Source organism: Mytilus trossulus, chromosome 10 (assembly GCF_036588685.1).
Source record: "Mytilus trossulus isolate FHL-02 chromosome 10, PNRI_Mtr1.1.1.hap1, whole genome shotgun sequence".
Taxonomy (NCBI): Eukaryota; Metazoa; Mollusca; class Bivalvia; order Mytilida; family Mytilidae; genus Mytilus; species Mytilus trossulus.
In genome coordinates, this window is record NC_086382.1 from 44,961,620 (window position 1) to 44,984,336 (window position 22,717).

The window sequence follows — 22,717 nt, forward strand, 5'->3', positions numbered from 1 at the left end:
AATTATTGATTGCACCGCAATCTCAATTTATATATCAAAAAAATTACCTGCAAAATAAATTACACTGTACTGGGGGTTATTATTTATATATATATATATATATCATTTTTTTTGAATGAACGTAATTTTTTTTTAGGTCCAGTAGATTTCGGAGCCGGACCAGTATATTTTTTGTCCACTGGTCCGGCTGGCCAGTACACAATAAAGCTTAAATTCGACCCCTGAATGTATCACTATTTTACAAATTTTCCTTTGATCTTGCTGGCTGATAATTTCCTTTCTCAGCAGAGTCAAGTGATATGACTAATTGTCGCTAAAAACTAAGTGAAATTGACAACATTGTCATAGGTAAAATAGTGATAAACAAATTATCAATGGTCATCTCAACTCGATTGTTTTTCTCACTTTTGCTGTACTGGCTCAAGCAAGAAAAACAACAATCAACGATAAACTATAAATATTCAAGGTAATAAAAATACCTGTGGGATTTAATTGATTTTTTTTTAAGGTTTGATTTATCAAAACAGAGTTTAGGATGTTGTTTAAATGTTACTTTGGAGGTTAGTTTATGAGGAATGTGACTTATAGATACACCTTAAAAATTGCATTACTTTATAGCTTTTCTTTTACCCTGCCAAAAGGGTGTGAAACAAGGGAACTTTGCACTGAAAACAAAAACAATGTCACAAGTATGCAATGCCAGGAATTTTTTGAATGAGGTATATAATGTTTATACAACACTATAAGCTGCTGGGTACATTTTAACAAAATATGTTTAAGGGGATAACAATTTTTATATGAAATATAAATGCAAATTGGTTTTCATTGTTAACAGTGGACGGCTGAACAGAAAATCATGTTATCACAGACAGAAATAGATCACAAGGCTTTGACTTTATATATTATCTTCAACACAAAACAAAAACAAAATCACTCAGTAACTAATAACAACGAAGCTTAATAATTAATAATACATAAAATCACAGAGAAATAAATGCATTAATGAGGTTTTCTTTACATTTCTCTAAGAGTGCAATTTAAAATATGACAGTATATGCATTCTTAACAAAATTTAAATGCTTTAGAGCAAAGAAAAGTGGTGTGTGTTTACAAAATATTTCCAAGGACTTTTTTTTCCACTCATTTAACATCCAAAATGTTCACTCAAAAACAACTCTCCACAGATTTGGCAATAAGATTACTTTCTACTTTTGCAAAACAGGGTGTTTAATTATAAAATTTTTCCAAATTCTGATAAATTTAATATAAATACCCTTATTGATTCAACATTTGATTTAAAAGGAAATACAAATTGTCCAAACAAATAAAATTGCAACTAATATGTTCAATCATCAACATTTATTGTTCACCCTACTCTGAAGCTAAAGAAATTGAATAACATCAGTTGGAAGGAAAAACTTTTTTCCTGATTAAAATCTGTCTAATAAATAGTACAGTAAAATGTAGTCTTACAAATAAAATCAATCACATTTAAAATACTGTAATGAAAGACCTTTTTTAATACACCAACATATGCCTGGAAGACATAACATCTACATCTACAAACCATTTGATATTTACAGCTTATTTCCTAAAGCATGTAGAGCAAGACTTTAGTTAGCTTGCTTGCTTTTTTTTTATATTGTACAATCATTAGGATAACACCTAATTAAATTCAAATATTATATATACAGGTTAAACTATGTCTATATATATTGTTTAAAGATGTCAATCTTATTTTCAAAGCTTGTATAAACAATTATACAAACAAAGCAAGCAAGCCAACCAAAGTTTTGCTTTACATGCATTAGGAAATTAGCTGTAAAGAACTGACAATTTTCAGATTTCTATTTACTTTTTTGTAGAAAAAAGGTGGAAAAATAAATTTAGTTAAAATCAGCTTAATAAAGGGATAAAAGAGGGTTGAGTGAAATACAGAATATTTTCAGGATGTTAATCACTCTAAGCAATAACATTTTGTGCATCAACAAAACAGGTTTTCTTTTAAAACTATAACTAAGTAAAACAAAGAAAAAACATGAAAATAAGCACCATAAAAAACTGTCTGTCTGACAGCTTATAAGTTAAGACACATATTCAGAAATACATGTATGTTACATATACAAAATAAAGGTGGAATGTGTTTTTTCTCTCCTAAGATTTTGTACGCTCAAATAATGTGTTAACTTATACAAGAAAACAAAACTATAAATGCAACAGAACTTTTACAATACCATTTATAGCATCAGAATGGAATAATTCCTTCTAATGTGGTCCTATACTGAGACTTGATTTGTACAGTAAATATATACACTTCAATATAAAGACAGTTTGTTTGTACTATATACAGTAAAACCTGTAATCAAAGTTATATCATTGGGAAAATGACAACATTATATCATTATCATAAGACATTTCACTATTTTAACTATATACTTCAATTCACTGTTTCGGAATCTAATACATCCTGGGTAATATTATCAAAAGTATACACCAAAACCTCCTGATTGGTTAAATATGTCATAAACAATGGAAATTTAACCAATGACGTGACATTATTTTCATTTTGGGGTACGAACAATGAAATTACCCATGATGCTTTAGGTTCTGAAACGGCCAATTCCAAATCAAATTTAAAATATTTTTTCTGTAGTTCTTTAGTATGATACAAAAGATGCTGTATTTAATTTAGAGAGAGTTTCAAATTTCAAATCAACTTATAAATGCAATCAAATATTAATTAAATATATGTAAAGGGTCTGTTTGCTAATATAATTTGGTCATTATATTAATAAAAAATGTAAGGGAAATAATAATTATGTACAATGAAGCACTGGCAGTTGTTTCTATCTTATATTACAAACATTGGTCAATATTGTCTTCAAAATTTGTCTGTACAATCCAAACATCAAGTTTAGTAATGCCTACATAACATTGCAAATTTTATAGCGACTGATTTATAAAATTTTCACTATTTTGCAAATTCTTAATATGACTGACAATATGTATGAAGACCAAAATTAAATGGTCTATTGTATTTCAATGATGGTAAGTTGGTCGGCAACTTCAAAATTATGGCGAACATGATATGATGGTAGCAATGACATTCTATGGTGAAATGTTTAGATGGCAGGTAACTACAATGGTTCATATTCATACTGTCTGAGTCACAAATGGGCAATGATATGCTATGATGGCTAGCTACATTAACTAATATAGTTGATGTTATGACGGTGGTTGTTTCTGTGATTTCTGTAACTGTGCACCAGATAAGATAGGTATATGATGAACACTAGACATCCCCTGTCTCTGTTTTCTACTGAACATGCCGATCATTTCCTGTAACTGAAACATAGAAATACTTTATATAGAACATCTAAATACTAAAGCAAAGTAACTAACTACTGTGGAATCATTTATTTTTGTGGGTATCAATTTTCAAGTGTTGCTGAAAACTTTTATTTTCATGGATAGTTGATTTCATGGTTTTGCCAATCTCTGTATAAAGACTATCGAAAATATGTTATTCATTGAACATTTGAATTCCTGGTTCACTTTTACCAACGAAACCCACGAAAATTGGTATACAACGAATAATAATGAATCCACAGTATTACTTACACATGTTGTTTTTTTACTATGTATGCATTGTTAAACTTATTCAGTACGGGTGATGGTTGACATTTTATTAATTCATTTGCGGCAAATTTCAAAAACTGCTTATAGAAATACTGTATTGTTAACGTTCATCAAACTATCTTATCCAAAATTCATTTCAATTTGGTACCTCTTTTAAAGTAAAGGCCATAGAATAAGTAAAACCTTAGTATATTCTTTGGTCCAACGTGAGTCTTTTTATTAAGTGTAAATAGTGTTATTCTTGAAGACAGGAAATCTTATTTGATAGTTTCTAAGTGGTCAATTGATATATTGTCCCTTTTTTGTCACATTCAATCTTAGTGTTTATTCTAATTGTAATGTTATTTTAAAAATGCATCGCCAAATAAAGTTTCGACATGTCTTAATAAACAGCCACCCCTTGTAAACATTTAGTTTCGATTATTGCCCTTGAATGCAATTGAAAACACAACGCATCAAGTTAATGCTATAGTCTCGGTACTACTCGGTGAAAACAATTAAACAAATTTCATAATTAAAACTGAAACTGGTATATAATGTCTGTCAGTCCCGTTTGATTTTATCTAGCTTTACAATTCTATTTCACACATAATCAATATTATATTAAATCAAAACAACCATTCAATGCTATATATGCATACATTCTGATAATACATGACTATAAATAACAGCCATTTAACCTAAAAAAATAATCTAATTGAACAAAATTGCTTTATAATTAGCTTGTTAACAGTATTGGAATATCTTTTTTGTGTTTTAATTAATATAACTGGCAATAAAAGACTAACATTAAATGTATACAAAGCAATTACTATTGCTTTTAAAAAGCCTATGAATACATTCTGATCTATAGTTTGACAAACTAAGGGTGACAGAGTTTTAGTTTAATTAATCACATTTACTCCACAAGGACATTGGTAAGTTTACATTGAATCATATTACTTTCATATTCTTTGTGTACAAAAAAAGTGATAAAATAAAGAAAAAAATCCTTTAGACAAAACTTTAAAACAATTATTTCAATAATCCTAAGATTTAAAATTTATGCATACCCATAATTATTTTTAAGGTGGTATCTAACACTACAGGGAGATAACTCTGTAAAGTCGGCTAAACGTTTTATTATTTACGTTGTGATGTAAAAGGAATATTAAGCTTCTCAATTATCAAAATTGCTATATAACCAGAGTAATTTTTTCTGATAAAATGGTTGGTTCAAAATTTTTGAAATTTTTATATTTTTGTTAAAGGGTCAAAGTAAATACTTGGTCAATATTTTATGGAAATTAAACGAGCCAAATTATTTAAGTGAAAGTGTTGGGTACCACCTTAACATGTAGTATCAGTCTATTGTTTAGAAAAATTAAAATAATCAGGTATCTAATCAATTTGTGGGTTGTTTTTACATAGTGAACATCCCTTATCCATGTCCAGTACAGACTGCACATGTATTACCAATGAAGAGGCCCTGTCTTACCCTTATGGTTTGTCATCTACGAGTGCATAACTAATTCTGGTAAAGATGATAGTATTAATTTTACAGAAACTATTTGCTTAAAAAAAAAAAAGAAAACATGACCATAAAATTTATTTTAGACCCATAAAAGGGATTAAAAAAAATATTCTCTTACCTTACCGATTTGTTGTAAATTATATCTTACTAGTAGGCATAGCCTTATATCTTAGAATAATTTATTTTTCAATCAGAATCGAAAAAAAAAACAAACCCCACCCTATCACCTGCATTATTAAGGATTAAAAACCCATTAATTAAATTTAGATTAACTGACACACAATTTCTTTATTAAAAGGAAAAGGTTGAAGTGAATGTTAAAAATGTTTGTGACATTATTCTGACATGTGATAAAAAATAGTTTGAAGAACACACAATAAACAACTCATGCACTCTGTTTAAGCTTAAGTTGTAATAAAGCAAATAAACTAATACTGCTGACGATGAAGTCAAATCATAGCGTCTAAATAAATGTATCTACAAGATGGACGGGTGGATAAGGAAATTAAATCTTTGGATATCCCCCTTACAACTAAACATGGCAATATAGAAACATTGTCAACAAAGCAATATGGGAAGAAAGAAACTCATATTGAGCACACTTAATCCCTGTCAGAGTAATAATACTACAAGTTCAGTGCATTAAGTTCATCCCAATAAACTTCTAGATATGGACAAACTGGGGATTTTCTCAAAGCACAAAACTGGAGGAATATTGTTCTCTTTTAATCCAAAATATTGGTCTTAAATAACAAAATCCAGGATTACCATCCCCAAATATTTTTTTTCTTCCAATGAAGTATGGTAACTTTTGTTTTTTCTTTATACATTATTCTTTTATATATAAAGGTCTACCTTCATTTATATCAATCAAGACCTAATTTAGAATATAATTCAAAAATCTTTCTAACTCCTAGCCATGATTTGATATCATCTCAACAGTCTATTGTAAAAGTGTAGTAGCTTAAAAAAAGGAAAATTAACTGCATCAATGTGAAAATACCTTCTATTTGTAACTGTATAGTTATTCCTATCAACAAAGGATGTATAACAATTATAAACCTAATGCTTTATAAGCCTATTGGTCTTATAAAGACTTTAAAGTCATCCCAGAATTTAGTTTCGTCTTAAAAGAAAAACAAAGTAATGACATAAAACTAAATCATAAATCTTATCATTTCACCAAAAAATCCCTTGTGAGCTTAGCTATACATTTTTTTTTCTTAATCAGATATTTTGGTTGAAATAACTTTTAAAATATAAAAAACTGCTTCATGCATCATTTTCCAAAATATATGTACCAAAAAATCTCTGTCAAAAAGACTTAAATAAACTAAAATGACACCAATCCCTTCAATTAAAAAGGTTGCAATAACAGAAAGAAACAACATTTTCAAATATGAAATAAAATAATAATTTTCTCTTTCAGCCAAGCAAATCAATTTCTTAAAGTGAGACAAGACTTGAGTACAACATAAAAAGCTGATATCTATAAATAGTACATCAATGATACTTACAGGTACTTGTTGGTAATGGGGGTCTCCCTGAGCTACATTTGACTTGTCGTTTATGTTCTCCTATAAGTAGAAATAGACCATGTTAATGGGCATGACAATTTCAAGTAGATTTTATAATATTCGTTTCCAACTCTATGAGAAACATTAACAAGTTGCTTAAGGAATACATTGGTAGTGTAATACCCCATACAGCTAGAGCAAGTAATTTGCCCAGCCTTGGTGGAGTTTCATTGGTAGTGTAGTATCCCATACAGCTAGAACAAGCAATATGCCCAGGCTTGGGGGAGTCTCTCCAGCATGTGTATTAATGATGCATGAAAAAGTAGTCTGATTGTCATTAATCTGATTGGTTTATACAGATATAAGCTTATATCTTCTTTAATACTTTCAATCAAAATGGAAAACATACATAATTCATCAAGATATGTGATATGAAATTGAAATGTCATAGCTGTTTATAACATACCAACAGTTCCAAACAGAAGTTTCATCAAATCCCTTAAATAAATGTACACACAAATGTTTGTCTCAGTATTTAGACACAAAACTTATATACTTATAACTAAATGTTGGCATCTAAATTGGGTGGGGATCCATCATTAAAGAAAGACAAATGAAACAAATATGAGAAAAACAAATAGTAAAGAAAACAATTTATGATAGTAGATTGTTATCTTCACCTTAAATTCATCTTAACTTTGATTTTTTTACAGCTAACAGATCTGGGCCAATAGGGCATAAAAACAACTTTTATCAGATTCATAACAGGGAAAAATTAGAAAATGAGATAGTTTTCTTCAACCCCAAATCTCAAATGTAAGCACTGTCCTAATTTCTACAAGATTATAATTTTTATCAATTTTTGAAACGCTATCAACAAATTTGTTAATATGCCAGGAATGATTTGTTATATGCAAAGAACAACTATTAAAAGATGATCAGCATTATATGAAGTTGCTTCACTTCAAAGTAAGCATTAGAGAACAAATCACAAAAATTCAAATCCAACCCTCCCCTTATTTAGGATCACAACTTCTATTCAATAGACATTAGAAATGGTTTAAAGTTATGCATTATAACATATTAGAATTAGGATATTCACAGCTGTTAGTTAAAGGTATCTTTACTTAATTTATTAAAACAGAAAATTTGCAGGCAAAATCAATTCTCAATTTAGCATGTGATTTCACATTAAAATATATTGTAGTGTCATGCATGTAAGTCTCAGGAGGCAGCAGTGAAGTGGCAAAAGTGAATGAAAGTCATCAACAAAATATATACATGACAGGCAATTGAATAGATAATATAAATGAATTGATGTTGTTTGCTGTACATACCCATAGCCAGGGGGCGTTCGGGGGTTGGGACGAACCCCCCTTGAAAACAAATAAGCACTGTTAAAGTCAATGTTCTGTTCGAATTGTGATTGTTTAAGTCTAGTTTGTGAGTCCAACGAACCCCCCATGGAAATTCCTGGCTACAGGCCTGCTGTATGTGATATAAATGTCAACAATACTTCCTTAGATTTGAACATTAGCAATTTGTGCAGACAGCATTTCTTCAGTTGTTTTTTTTAATTTTATGGCACTGCACAGATATCTTAACATTAATTATTTGATAGAAGAAAGTTTGGCAAAGGTTTTTGTCTGATTGGTAGACTCTTTCTTTGGACCACTATAGGTAGATCTAAGGAATGTCAATGGTTTCTTAAACAGGGAACATAGATTTGTAGTTTCTCTTGGTTCAAAAATTTCAAATACATATTAATATATGGCAACGTCTAACAGCAAGTAAAAAGCATAATCTTGTTAAACATATGACTGAGATGATGTAAAAATTTTGGCCTAAACAAAACTTCACAATTATTCAAAATATGACAACAAAAATGTGTTAAGATGACATTCAAGCAATATATTCAAAAATTTACCTGCCTGAGGTTTTGATCTACAAGCATAATATCAGTCAATTGACTACCTGAATTAGTTTCTCTTTAAGTGATATTTTTTTAATTAATTATTCTACTTTCAGTTTGATGGAAAGAACTGCATTTAGGATAAAGTATTTTTTCTGAAATGGCAATTAATCAATTTAAAATTGTGATAAACAATATTGGCTGAAGGTCAAACACAATATAGGCAGCTCATCCTACTGAAATATAACAAAGATAAATCTATCCCTTACACACTTGCAGAAACTTGTCAATCTTTTTCATGAGAACCCAAAGACAGTTTTGGTGTTGTGTAACATTAGTTGCATATTAGTTACCATGCCTTGTATATAAAATATATCCATCTTCAAGTTAAAATACTAGTTATAGTCAGTGAACAAATATTCCATAAAGTTCTTATACCTCTGATCCACTTCTCCTTGGTGCCACATCAGGCTGTTTTGGTTGTACAACTCCATGAAATGAAGCTGTTCTCTTCACATTGGATCCAGGCTGTGGTACGGACACACAGGAATCTTGCTGGTATTGGACTGGCTGTGAATAGTTGGGCTGAACACATTGGTCTGTCGTCTGTTGACTAGAAGGATCTACCACCCATTGTGGCTCTGTGTAGTTCTGTTTAGTAGGTGTGGCTGGAGTAAACGGGACACGCTGATCTGATCGTGACCTATAATAGTCAGTACAAAGTAATACAGATATTACAAATAACTTGATTGTTTGCTATGAATGACACATATTAATAGCAATCAACATCATTAAATCCCTGGAGAACACTTTTTGATTACTTTATTGATCTATGATGATTCAGGTAATTAATCAAACAAATAACAAGGTCTAACTTCCTGATTACAGAATCTGCTTTGTCATTTTTAAAAGTAGATTATCGGTTTTTCCTTTCTAGTACATTTTTTTTTAATTTTTACTGCGTCATATTTTTCATATTTTTTCTTCTTAAGTGTAGCCTCATTATGCATTTATCTTTAAGATAGCAATCATTTCTTGGATTGAGGGACATGTTGCCAAAACCCCTTAAAACAAGACAAAATTTTCTTTCAAAGTATATTATATTTAAGAAAGTGTGCCTTCATAATATATGATGTTTATATAGAAAGACATCTAATAAATCACTATGACAAGTGAGTAATCTATGTATTAATTTTCCCACCTGGTACTCAGAACTTACCTCCTGTGTGTTTGGTATGGTTTCTTGGCCGTCTGTGGATCATCAGACTGGGTACCAGAAGAACTATCACTTTGTGGTACACCTTTAGAATCCTGACTCATATCCTGGTCACTTCCACTCGTTCGTCTCGGTCGTCTGCCTTCCTCTGGGTTCAAATTCTGGGACTCTGACTTTTTCTTTATTTTATGTCCTCTTTCTCTTAATGTTTCTTCCTGACTTTTGGAAAATGTTTGTAATTTTTGTAAAAGTTTGCTGACAATTCCACTGTTTGTCTTTTTCTCCATGTCTAACTGCCTTGCTGCAGACGATGATTGGAGTTCACTTAAGTCAGGATCTGAGCTATTGGAATGAGCTCTTCGCCTACTGTCACTGTATGTTGGAGAGGAGTTTTTAGATGGTGACCTCCTAACATCGGAAGCTATGTCTTCATTACTGCTGTTTGACTTCCTGTGACGAGGTGGCAGGGCTGCTGTATGTGTTTCACTGTAATCCACACCTCCAGCTGATGGACTTCTCTCAGAATTCTGACCAGCTATTTTTGTAGAGCTCCTGTGTTCAAGAAACTCTGCTACTGTCCTTTTCTTATCTGGAAGAGATTTTTCAGATGCATCTGAAGGAGCAGGACTACTTGGTCGACTACCAGAATTATGACGTCTTCTGGCATCAATTACAGGAACACCATGACCTTCACCCTTCTTAGCATGGGTATTACTGTCAATATCTTTTCTCCATTCATAATCTTTACTGCTTGTTCTCCTATGAGTTTTTTCACTCTTTGTACTATCATTATCTGAGCCCCGTCCACCAGAACTATCTCGTCTGGATGGCTTTGGGGAGGATGTTGGTGCACTTTCCGTAGCATGAACACTTTCAGAACTTCCATAATATGCCAGGTCCTTACTTCGGGTCCTTTTATGACCTTTAGTTGTTTTTTCATGACTTTCTTGAATTTGGCTATGAGCTGCAGAAATCACCTGCATCAATGAATTCTGTGTCTCAATAGTAAAAGTTTCTGACATTTTGGATCCCATTATAGATGAATCTCTGTGTTGATGTTGACTGCCAGCTGGAGGGGATTGTTTACTACTTGATGGCTGGAATATTTTAGGTTGACTCCTCTGTGATGAAGAGTCATGCTGATCCTTCAGTTCAGAATCAGGAGACTGACCCCTAGAATCTCTACTACGACTACGTTTATGTGTATGTAGCTTAGGCTGTATAAAAATTCCATCTGCAGCTGAACCTGACCTTGAACTTGGTCTGGATGACTTTGACTGCTCTGGTTCCCTTACTGGATCCTGGTCACTTGCACTAGATTCCTTTCTCTGTGTTATTCTTCTATCTTGACGAGGAGATTTTATTCGTTTTTGTCGCCTTTGTTTCTCCATTCTGTAACGTGTGACATCAGAACTTTCAGTTGAATCTAGGTCAGCCTCCTTTTCACTATCATCTGATCTATTATTATCACTGTCACTGCTATAAGAACATGTCCTGACATTTTTACCAGAAAGTTTTGACAAGGCAGCCATGATAATATTTGACATATTAGATTCACCAAGAGCAGACACAGCTTTCACATATAATCTGTAATGGAACAAAAAAATCTTGATATGTAAATATAATTATCTTCATTTTTCAGATATAATAATAAAAAAAAGGTGACATGGTATATTGCCAAAGAGATAAAAGAGACAAAAGTCCTCCAGAGTTTAAATGACATAGACATAAGCCATTATCATTGTATTATTTTTTTCATTGTCAAACTTTTATATATGACAATAGGAATTCTTCTAATACAATACAGTTACTTTAACATAAATTTCTTGCTGTGACTATTCTAAATAGATTTGTTTATCTGATATATTAGTGTGCCTTTAAGTAATTTTAGCATGCAGATATATTGTTTATAGCTAAAAAGCTTACTTGTAAGTGTGATTTGTATCTAATCCATGTAACAATGCCTTCTGCATGTTGGCAGGAATCATAGATATGGCATTTTCATCTACAAACACTCTGTACCCTGAAAATAAAAAGTAGTAAATTTTGTTTTTAAATTTCACATCTGCATCCTAACATATAAAATTGTCAAGGTTACATGATATACAATATTCTAGTAGAAACAAAAGCATGGTATTATGTTCATGAAATTTTATGGAAAATGCTAAGTTAATCTATGGTCTTGTCTCCTAAATTAGGCTGTAGTTAACAATACCAATTTCCATACCTTTAATACAATTGTATGGTTACCTCTTGATAGAAGTAACCTACCTAAGACTTTATAAATGTTGCTTTACTCTTGGAAGACTCACATTTTATAAAGTAACTTACCCAGAATAGATTTACTTGTTTCTCTATTCATGTTATCTAGAATTTTAGAATGGTTCCATGACAACACTACAGAGTTATTCCCCTTGTGTTCTAACTTGACATTTCTTGGTGGTGTAGGAAATCCTGGCTGTGGAACACTCATAAAATAGGTCTCTTCTTCCTCTGATGGGAAGGGAGATAAGGAATGTGGTACTGTTCCTGTAATATAATATCACACAATTAATATGGTAAGTTTTTTTTCTAATAGATACTGATGATTCATTATGATACAGATATTCCATTGGAATAGTGAAACCAAAATTAAATGTTCAAACAACTACATTTTTTAAAATCATTGTATGCAGGCTTTTGCAAAACAACTCAAATGTCGACGAAAATGCTAGCTTTCCTTAAATTAGACAAAAATGTATGCCTGTAAAAATAAAGTTATCTAGATATTTTACTGCATTTAAATTTTAGACTCAAATTTTATTGATCTAAACAAAATTTGATGATAATATCCATCTTATAAAGGAGATTTGGGCTTTTTAGCAATCATATGTCATATATGTCAAGGACCTTCAGATGGTGGCATATGGTGCTTAATTATAGTCTTGTTTTATGATCCTGCATACATACATAAGTAAGTACTAGTTATGAGCCTTATCTTGAATCTAGTACTGATGAAACAGACTCTCACATGATAAATATTTAATAAGATGGAGATAATTTTACCTTCAGGAAATGAAAGTACGTTTTTGTGTTTATAGGTCTCTGGTGTGTTTTAAAATATATATCTTGATGTTAAATGATTTATGATCAATCAGCTGATTCAGAAACCTTGGAGGATTGCATTTGTTTGAGATGTAATAAAATATAGCTGATGAGATTTTTAATCAACCACACCCATTTAATTTCCCAGTAAGTTTTAACCCAATATGATACATGTATTGCTAAAACTATCTTTTAAATTTTTTTTAAAATTTTAAACCTTTCAAAGAAACAAGCATTAAATAACAAACTAAAGAAAGGGAAAATATTTCTGAACATGCTGTCCTATACTGGGTACAAATTTTCTAAAATATTGCTAGCTTCCTATTTAAGGTCAAGATGGTTTTATTAGCAAGTGGTCATGGATTGTATATTGACCATCTTAGCTCCAATGTTTCACCTTTGAATGATTATAAATATATGTTAATTAGTTGTCTCTGTTGATGTGGTTCATATAAAGTGTTTCTTGTTTTTTATATAGATCAGACAGTTGGTTTTCCTGATTGAATAGTTTTACAGAGGTCATTTTTGGGGCCTGTTTGGCGTGAACAAAGGCATCATTTTGAAGACCGTAAGTTGACCTAAACTGGTTTACTTTTATGGCACTCATACCACATCTTCTTATATCTAATTAAATTGTTTATCACACAGAATAGTTTGGTATTTGATTATGACAGATTTAATGTATTTACCCCATCTTGCTTCTGTTTCTGTGTTTTCATCACAACTTGATGTATCATCGTCATCATCATACCCAGTTACCATAATGGTGCCTTCTAGAGCTAAAAATTGAACCATTTAATGTAGAATGACATCAGATTCAATAAGTTTGTCTTTAATTGTATTTTAAATGTATTAATGTGATTTCGTTTACCTTTTTTTAGGAACAAACTATTTAATCTGTTTTTGTCTAGATAAAATATTTTGTTAAGTTTTGTCACCTCCTGAAGAACTTTGCTTGTTTTATTTACTTTTTGTATAAAACTAAACAATTTATGATTATTTTGAAGTGTTTTTGTCAACTTTTGTAAGATTTTGTTCTGTTGTTGGTAACTTTGTGTGATGAAAAAATACTTTGTTGCAGTTTTTTTATCCTTGGTGTCAGATTAAATATTTCATCTCACAATTTTGTCTTCAATGTTTCATGATTGTTATTTCTACAATTATGATTTGTACCCATTTTTTACAGGACTTTTATTCTGATATTCATATTTCATTGCAGTTTGCTAATCATTGAGAGCAAAATTAAGTACAACACTTACAAGTGTTGTTGCCAGTATCCATGGAGTTGAAATATCCACTCTGGAACACAACACTAGAAACAGACTGTAAAGCTTGGGATAACTGTGCTACCTAGAAGATAAATTATCAATTATTTACAATATGCAACATAAGCATCAAAATCTTCAAATTGCAACTCAAAAACATCTTAGACTTAGGTCTTATGAGAAAGAGACAGGTCACTTAAAACAGCTTATTTAGATTAAAGGGTCAAAATTGGGAGAACATAAAGATGTGCCTATTGAATCATATTGAAATTCTTTTGTATCATTAGTAAAACTTAAAAAAAAATGGATGAAAAAATTGCTTTTACAATATAACATTATCAGGCTGCAGACCAAATACAAAATCACTTTCTTTCATAAACGCCAAGAAAACTTTGACAAAAGTGTCTACCAAAGGACAGAACGACAAAAGGAGTTGAGCAGTTACTAGACCTGCTTTTATGTTAGCAACACAGGTAAAAATACAGATAGCAAAGTTTGCATATCTATGGCTTTAAATCAGTCAGTATTTTTTCTTGTTCATACCAACTTATTAGAAAGTGTTTTTTCTTTCTTTTAAGGGCTGAATAAAGTTATTAAAGTTTCAAGTTCAAAGAAGTTCCATTTATTTGGGTCTAACCTGGTTTTGCAAACTTGCACATGCTTTTTCTAGTTCTGTGTGACGTTCCATATCTACTGTGTTACCATGCCGACTAGATCTTCCTGTATCCATGGCTTGTAGTGTATTTTGTATTTCCTCACTGTAGCTATCGTCATGTCTGTTTGTAGATTTAAAGGACTGAGAATCTAGCACCTCGTTCTTCCAACTCTGTAAAGACTGCACCTGGAATCACAAAAATAATGTCATTTAAATTTTTTTATTAGTTAAAATGGAAACAGTTTAATGCTTCAATAAGGTTTAATTTTGTACAACATAAATACTTCATTTGAATCTGCCTGAATTTACATGCTAAAACTTCATTATCATCTTAATTCTATGCTAGTTTTTCTAATATGCATAATAACCTTCTTAGGAAACAATGCTTTGAATATCTTAATAGTGTTTTAACAATACAGGTCACATAATAACACCCATCCAATGCATGGTTTCAAGAAGAAAAAAAAAATCAAAAAAAAATTATGGCCAATATAGTTATATCAGTTCTCAATTTGCAGGAATTTAATGGTGTCACATGTCAAGCAGGATCTGCTTACCATTCCAGAGCACTCAAAACGCTCCAGTTTATTATGGGTTGGTGTTGCTCAGTTTTTAATTTTCTATATTGTGTTTTGTATCGTTTTTTGGTATTTTGGTCCTTTGTTTTTTTGAGAAGGCATTGTCAGTTTGGTTTCCAATTATGAGTTTTAATATCCCTTTGATATTTTCCCACTTCTTTATTATCAGTATAATGGTTTAATATAGCATGTCTTTTTAAAATAACCAAGTTATTATTCATCATCAGAGACCAATAACTTAAATCTGTGTTCACACAACGCCTCCATTATGTAATATTCACATATTTATTCTAGAATAATTGTTTATATACAATTTGATAGCATTAATTAAACATTTAATTAAATACAGTATTTAAGTTGAATAGCTCTAGAATGGTCATGAATTCTACGTCCCATGATGATATTCACTAAAGTGCAGAATCATCATGAGGATGTTGTAAAACAGGATGTGTTTAATTGTCATACCTAGAATCATCATGTATGATGTTTTTCCTCAACAGTGAAGGAAACAAACTGTAAAGTGTGTTTGGTTCCCTGGTGAAAACTTTTAAAATAGCTAGGAACTAAATGTTTAACAGTTGTAGTTTGTTGATGTGATTCATAAGTGTTTCTCGTTTCTTATATTTAAATTAATTTAAAAACCTTTAGTTTTCATGTTTAAACGGTTTTACACTAGTAATTTTTGGGGCCTTTTACAGTTTGCTGTTTGGTGTGAGCCAAGGCTCCGAGTTTAAGGCTGTGTTTTGACCTAAAGTTCATAACAAATTTTGACTTGCATAAAGAGTTGTCTTATTGGAACTCATACCACATCTTCTTATATATCTAGATGAGTTGTTACTAAGAGATGAGTTGAAATAATTCTTATGTTGATAATTAATTCAAAAGTAAACAAACTGAAATGTCTCACCTATTATACAGAAATGACCACCTTATAATCATTCTATAAATCAAATGAAGCTGACCTTTTGCTTATAGTTTCTTATAAACAGGCCTAATCGTGAAAACTAAACATTTATCACCAAACCTTGAAAATGAGGTCAAGGTCAAATGAGTCTCCAGGCAGAAATAAAAGCAGATAAAAAGATTAACCTTCGAAGCTCCCACAAAAATAAATAGTTTCTAAAGAACTACCTTGCAGAAAAATTTAATCCAAAAACTTGAACTTAAGCAGGACAGAAAAATGGACAGAGGAACATACAGACCAAAAAACATAATCCCTATAAATGGGGCATAAAAATGTAAAAAGTACAAACCTCTTTCCACAAATATCTTAAGGCTTCTAGTTGTAAAACTCTCTGATGTTTTTCATCTTCATAAAGTTTTCTTTGTCTATAAAATAAAAGAATTGATTTCATAAATGAAAATGGAAACTCATTACCGTATGTGATGGAGACATGCACATACTCACAGCAAATCTAACCTGAAATCAACTTCTTTCAAACACATATAATTAACTATTTAAGTTTACGTGTTAGCGAAACATGAAACGCATGTAAAGTCCTCAGATGTAGAAATCTATATCTCAAAATTAATATCAAACGAGCAAAATACAAACATTTAAAACCTGCTGAAATAATTTGCTTTATGTGATTAAATTGTATTTTGGAAGCTAACATCAATATATTAGCAGTTTATAGTTGGTTTGTATTGATTTCATTTAAATGAAACTTTGAAATATGTTTGTTTTTATGCTTCATACACAACATCAAACATTTAACTCATTGTAAATGTTCTAAAAAGTCATATTTAGTAAGGCTATCTTTAAACTATTAATCTAGTCACAATACTCATTGATAAATTAGGATGTATTTTAATACAAAGTATTAGTAACTTAGAACAATTATGATATTTAATTTCATAATAGGCAAATATTCATTAGAAGTGATCTTAGAGAATATGGAAGTCTCTTAAGTGTTTGTGTCAAAATTACATCATTTCTATTCCAGCATTCATGTAATTTTGTATCAATTACCGAGGCTAAAAGTATTGTAATTTTTATTTGTTCATAACATTGGTGGCATCTATTGTTTCAATCATCTAGCTAAAGTACTAGTTCACTTTTCCTAAATATAGCTGAGTTTGCATTAATCTTCTATTCTCAAGATGTTCAATTCAAAACAAATTTCGTAGGCCTTAGCATGAAAGGGTTAGTGTGTTAATGTTCACAAACCCCTACATTTGTCAACTAATATATAGCATTAGTGTAACAGCAAGAAAATTCTTATAATAGATATAGGAAGATGTGGTGTGAGTGCCAATGAGACAACTCTCCATCCACAAATAACAATTTAAAAAAAAAAGAAAAAAAAGTAAACCATTATAGGTCAATGTACGGCCTTCAACACGGAGCCTTGGCACACACCAAACAATAAGCTATAAAGGGCCCCAAAGTTACTAGTGTAAAACCATTCAAATGGGAAAACCAACGGTCTAATCTGTATTTTGTTTTGCAGAAAATTGTCTAGCATACAGTTCCTAATGTTGATCTTGGATTTATAAGCCAATTAATAAATTGTACATAAAGATTGTATTAGAATAATAGAATAATAGTACTGTAGATGAAGAGTTGTCTTGTCAATTGAGGATTTGATGGTCACAAACGCAGTTTTAATGCCAACCCACAGTGGAGCAAGAAAAACAAATATTTGGAATATTTAAATCCCAAACTGACAGTGACAATTTGCAGAAAACTTCTGTAATTATTTCCTTCATATGCAAGCTATTAAATAGAAGACGTGGTATGATTGCCAATGAGACAACATTTCACAAGAGACCAAATGACACAGAAATTATCAACTACCGATCACCTTACAGCCTTCAACAAAGCGAATACCACATAGTCAGCTATAAAAGGCCCCAAAATATAACATACTTATCTAACTCTGATCTAAGGATAACGATATGGTCTTCTGCTCTCTTGGCTCTCATCTCCTTCCTCACAGACACAGCCTCAGGGTGGTGTTGTCTCGTCCAGTACCCTCGCCATCTTGTCTGTATCATTATGGCTGCTTTATGTTCTGTAAATAAACAAAGAAACTGTGACTCTTTTGGAATCTAGAGTTATCTCATGTTTTGTACAATACAATGTGAAAACATCATGTTACCTTTGATTAAATACCTGCTGTCTGACACAATTTTATCAGTAAAAAGTGTTTTGATTCTTGTTCTTTTTATATATTAACCAGAATGCTAAAGATTCAGGCCAACTACAATATATCTAGTTGGCTTCTCACTGATGTTTATTCCTTAATGTTACATGGACAATGCCTCATGCTGACATGATTGCAAGTCATAAGCATGTCATAAGTTACTAGTATCTAAAATGTTGCTTTCAGATACTGTGGATTCATTTATTTTCGTGGGTATCAATTTTCGTGGATTGAGGAAAGCTTGCATTTTCGTGGGTACTTGATTTCGTGGTTTTAGTAATCGATGCATACATATCCTATAGAAAATGTGTAATTCGTTGAACATTTGAATACGTGGTTCAACTGTAACCACGAAAACCACGAAAATTGGTATCAAACGAATAATAATGAATCCACAGTAAAGAAATAGTGCATGAAAATAAGCATCTTATATAATAAACATATGCAATTAACATACAGGGGAGATTTTATAATCTTTCAATCCATAATAACTATTCATGAACAGTCAAGGTTTAATTTATGTGTCTAACCAGCATTATTTTACACACAGATTAATCTAAGTACACTATTGATTGTATTATTATATCATGTATATGGTGTAGTACTTGGTAAATACCAATTTGATTAATTTGGGATAAATCTGATCCATGATCTTCCGCATTCATCACCGTTTAAAAAATATTACATAAAACAGAGTAGTAAATTTTGCCGAACAAACAATCATTATACAACCTTAATTTAAGATCAAACAACTTCAAAAAATAAATCTAGGTGCATTGTATCCCATAGCTATTATCAATTCTCATTACAAAATGTCACCAAGAACACTGAATAAAAGTTGGGAAAAAAACATCATCAAAGTTACAGATCTATTATGATTTGTTTCCAGGGAGCTTAACCTTTCATGACAATTATCACTGACAGGGCTATTCTTATATATAATTTGTCACAAAGTGATATTATTTATATAGTAACTGATCTATAATTCATGTGACAAACACATTGCAAAGCTTAAAATAAATCAGTCATCAGTCATTTTGAAAAAAGTTCTCAGCTTTTGTCTTCTGACAAATTTGATTCATTATATCATAATTGTAAGAGTAGGTGAGTATAGTCAGCATTACTTTCCCCCCTAAAGTTTCATCTGGCCTTGCGGTCATAAAACTTTCGAGCACGATTTTTGTACTCGGACTCGAGAATCAACCAATCAAAATACTTGATTTTGTGTTTGAGCATGATTTTTGTGCTCCGAGCACTGATCAAAGTTTTATGACTTCAACCCCAGGGGTCTGAACTCAAGCATAGTCATTCACTGCTCAACCAAATAAGTATTTAAGGAACATTCAAAACAATCAATGTGCAATGATAAGAAAGGAGAAGGCTTAGATTCATTGATTATTGATTGTTGGAATTTTAATGCCACATGTGAGCGCCACTTTTATGCTATTTCCTGGTAGACAGTTTTTGTTGGTTGAGGAAGCTGGAGTGCCTGGAGAAACTGACCTTTGATAGGGAAACTAACAACCATTTTCAATTATGATTTGAGTCAAGTGCACCTACAGTCCCACACAAGCGGGGTTCAAAATTACAACCTCAGTGTTGACTGGCTAGTGATTTCAGTAGACTACTTAGACCACTCAGCCACTGAGGCCCCCAATAAAGCTTAGAGAACCCAGGTTCCCTACAACATAAGTTTATGTATCTGATTTACCTATCTGCTATACCTGCTGTGTGTACTTTTCAGTTCTTGATGCAAAACTTTATGAATATATAATATATAAATAATGAATTTTACCATGATTTTATCAGAGTTAGCATGATGACAATTCAGATTTATAGCACTGTGAATAAGTTATATAGATCTGAATAACATTTAACCATATGAATTTGCAGAGAAGATGAAAGAGAATATTAACTCAGATTGTCAGCTGCCAATAACATATATATAATTATTCAGTTTAAATGACTTTCTCTCATATTTCATTCAGAATTAGTTTTAAGTTAACATAAATCTATGGTAATTAGTTGCAGGGGTAACTCCAATGTTTCCTAATTTTAGAAAAAAAAACAAATGCACTACTGAGTAGGGCTTTTAAGTCCAAACATATACAATCAACTATTTTTAAAGAAACAGGTTAAAATACAATATTCAAGGGCAAAACTGTGAATCAAATGTTTGTTAGTGCAGACCCCAACCTTTAAATAGTCGATTATCATTGCAGTGTTATGAAACATATCAGCTCATTTAATGAACTAAATGAGACCATCATAAATAAACAGCTGACTAGAGGTGAGAAGAGTTGAAAATTCTATTATAAACTGAAACCTTATATATCAAACTGCAATTTTTTTTAGCATGGCATGGGGTTAAAGTCAGAAAGGATACAATCCTTCATAAATTTAAACATCTAAAATCATCAAAACATATCACTTTTCTAAGTCAATTATGACATTATTACTAGCAAAATTAAAGTTGTAAAATTCACAATGATTTTTTTTATATAATTCAAACATGTTAACTAATTATAAATAATACAAAACAAAATATCGGTGACAGAACCTAGACCCGATATGTTTATACCATAATAATGAATAATTTATTAAATGGGAACAAAACATCTACTTTGATTTCAATATAAATAATTAGTTACCTTTATGTCCCATGTTTGAAATCCAATTATTGATGTGAAGTTAAAATTAACATCTAAATAGCCAAATCTATTCCCTCTACCACGATTCAATATTTTATTATAGTCTATATACCTATCAACACTAGTTGTTAGTAAACAGACTAGTAAAACTTAAGGGATTATGTAGGGTGATTTAACCTGCATTATATATGTTATATAGCTACAAGTTTGGAACACACATACATTTTCAATAAGATTAACTCCATACCAGTTATATCTCCTTATATAAGTAGATATAACTAGTTAAGGTTTATGTTACTGTAATAAAATTGAGAATGGAAATTGTGAAAACTGTAAAAAAAAAATTATTGTGCACATTTATTATTGCATTTTTGTCATTTTAGACTAAAATGTGATTTTAAATTTTGTGATATTGAGAAAAATCCTGTTTAATTCATATAAAAAATTTCAAATTATTGTGACTTTAACCCTGTCACATTTTTTGCAATAATAAAAACATCACAATAATTTGATTTTCTGAATTTACAGTATGTCAAAGAGACAACAACCCAACCAAAGAGCAGACAACTGCTGAAGGCTACCAAAGGCTCTTCAATGCAGCTATCTATTGCAAATGCACTTATATTATCCGTAGATTTCTAGTTAAATATAGGACATTTTGAAATGATATGTATTGTGCTACTCTTTTTATATCCCTTTTGGTCGTAGATAGAGCTCCAAATGAATCTACATACTTTTACAAACCAGGCTTTCAAATGTTTGGAATGAGCGTTCCTGATGAAGGTAAATCCAGAAAAAGGCCTCAGATGCAAAACATTATGCTGTGTAATTTTCACCAACATTACCTTCAGAAACATTCAAATTCAGTTTTCTAAATAACCCTTACACATGACTGTAGAAAAATACTGATACCTATTCCTATCTGCCTTATATGTTTCTGGAATAATCTTCATCAGATATCCTTTCTCTAATGAAGAACCTTCTGGTGTTTGACACCTTGCATTGCTTTGTAATAACTTTTTAGAAATTATTTCTTTAAGATTTAATATTGTTTTGACGTCTACTAACAATCACCTGATTTCTCTGCAATAGTGATATTGACTAAATAACGATTGACAAAAGTTTGTTTATGTAAACAAAGCAATAACTGTGTATTTACGGCTGTATTTACTACATGTGCCAATATCACCTGATTATCACCCCATTACATGATGGCCAGAAATATAACATTTAATAAGTCAATAAAGAAAGTCATAACACAAACAGCAGGTTTAAAAATCTAAATCAGGTTACTTATTATTCACACCTTATTATAGGGACAAAGCGTCTACAAACAGATTACTGTAAAATGGTTTAGTTCTTTTTTGTGATTTCTGGGGCCAAGCCTGTTTGTAAGGTTCTATTTTTTTTGCATTTTTCAGATCCCAAATTTTAATGTTACTTAAAGAGGCTGTTTTAAGGATTTCATCTGAATTGCAACATTTACAACATTCAATATGTCCTGCTAATATTGTTTTATAAATTATGAATAACAATGC

General features: G+C 31.0%; 1 protein-coding gene across 3 annotated transcripts in view; it reads right to left on the reverse strand.

Annotated features, from left to right (window-relative positions):
• Positions 1-1,342: 1,342 nt before the first annotated feature.
• Positions 1,343-22,717, reverse strand: part of LOC134687438 (uncharacterized) — a 71,928-nt gene continuing 50,553 nt past the window's right edge. For 2 of the 3 annotated variants that reach the window (XM_063547738.1, XM_063547735.1), the window contains 11 exons: positions 18,252-18,396; positions 16,633-16,708; positions 14,784-14,987; positions 14,141-14,231; positions 13,571-13,660; positions 12,129-12,326; positions 11,724-11,820; positions 9,801-11,384; positions 9,020-9,284; positions 6,670-6,729; positions 1,343-3,345 (listed from right to left, as the gene is read on the reverse strand). In XM_063547738.1, the coding sequence (XP_063403808.1) occupies positions 3,226-3,345; positions 6,670-6,729; positions 9,020-9,284; positions 9,801-11,384; positions 11,724-11,820; positions 12,129-12,326; positions 13,571-13,660; positions 14,141-14,231; positions 14,784-14,987; positions 16,633-16,708; positions 18,252-18,396 (2,930 nt within the window). In that variant the 3' untranslated portion in view covers positions 1,343-3,225. Of the gene's footprint in view, positions 3,346-6,669; positions 6,730-8,500; positions 8,614-9,019; positions 9,285-9,800; positions 11,385-11,723; positions 11,821-12,128; positions 12,327-13,570; positions 13,661-14,140; positions 14,232-14,783; positions 14,988-16,632; positions 16,709-18,251; positions 18,397-22,717 lie in introns of those variants that run through there. The other variant, XM_063547737.1, reaches the window with a different exon arrangement.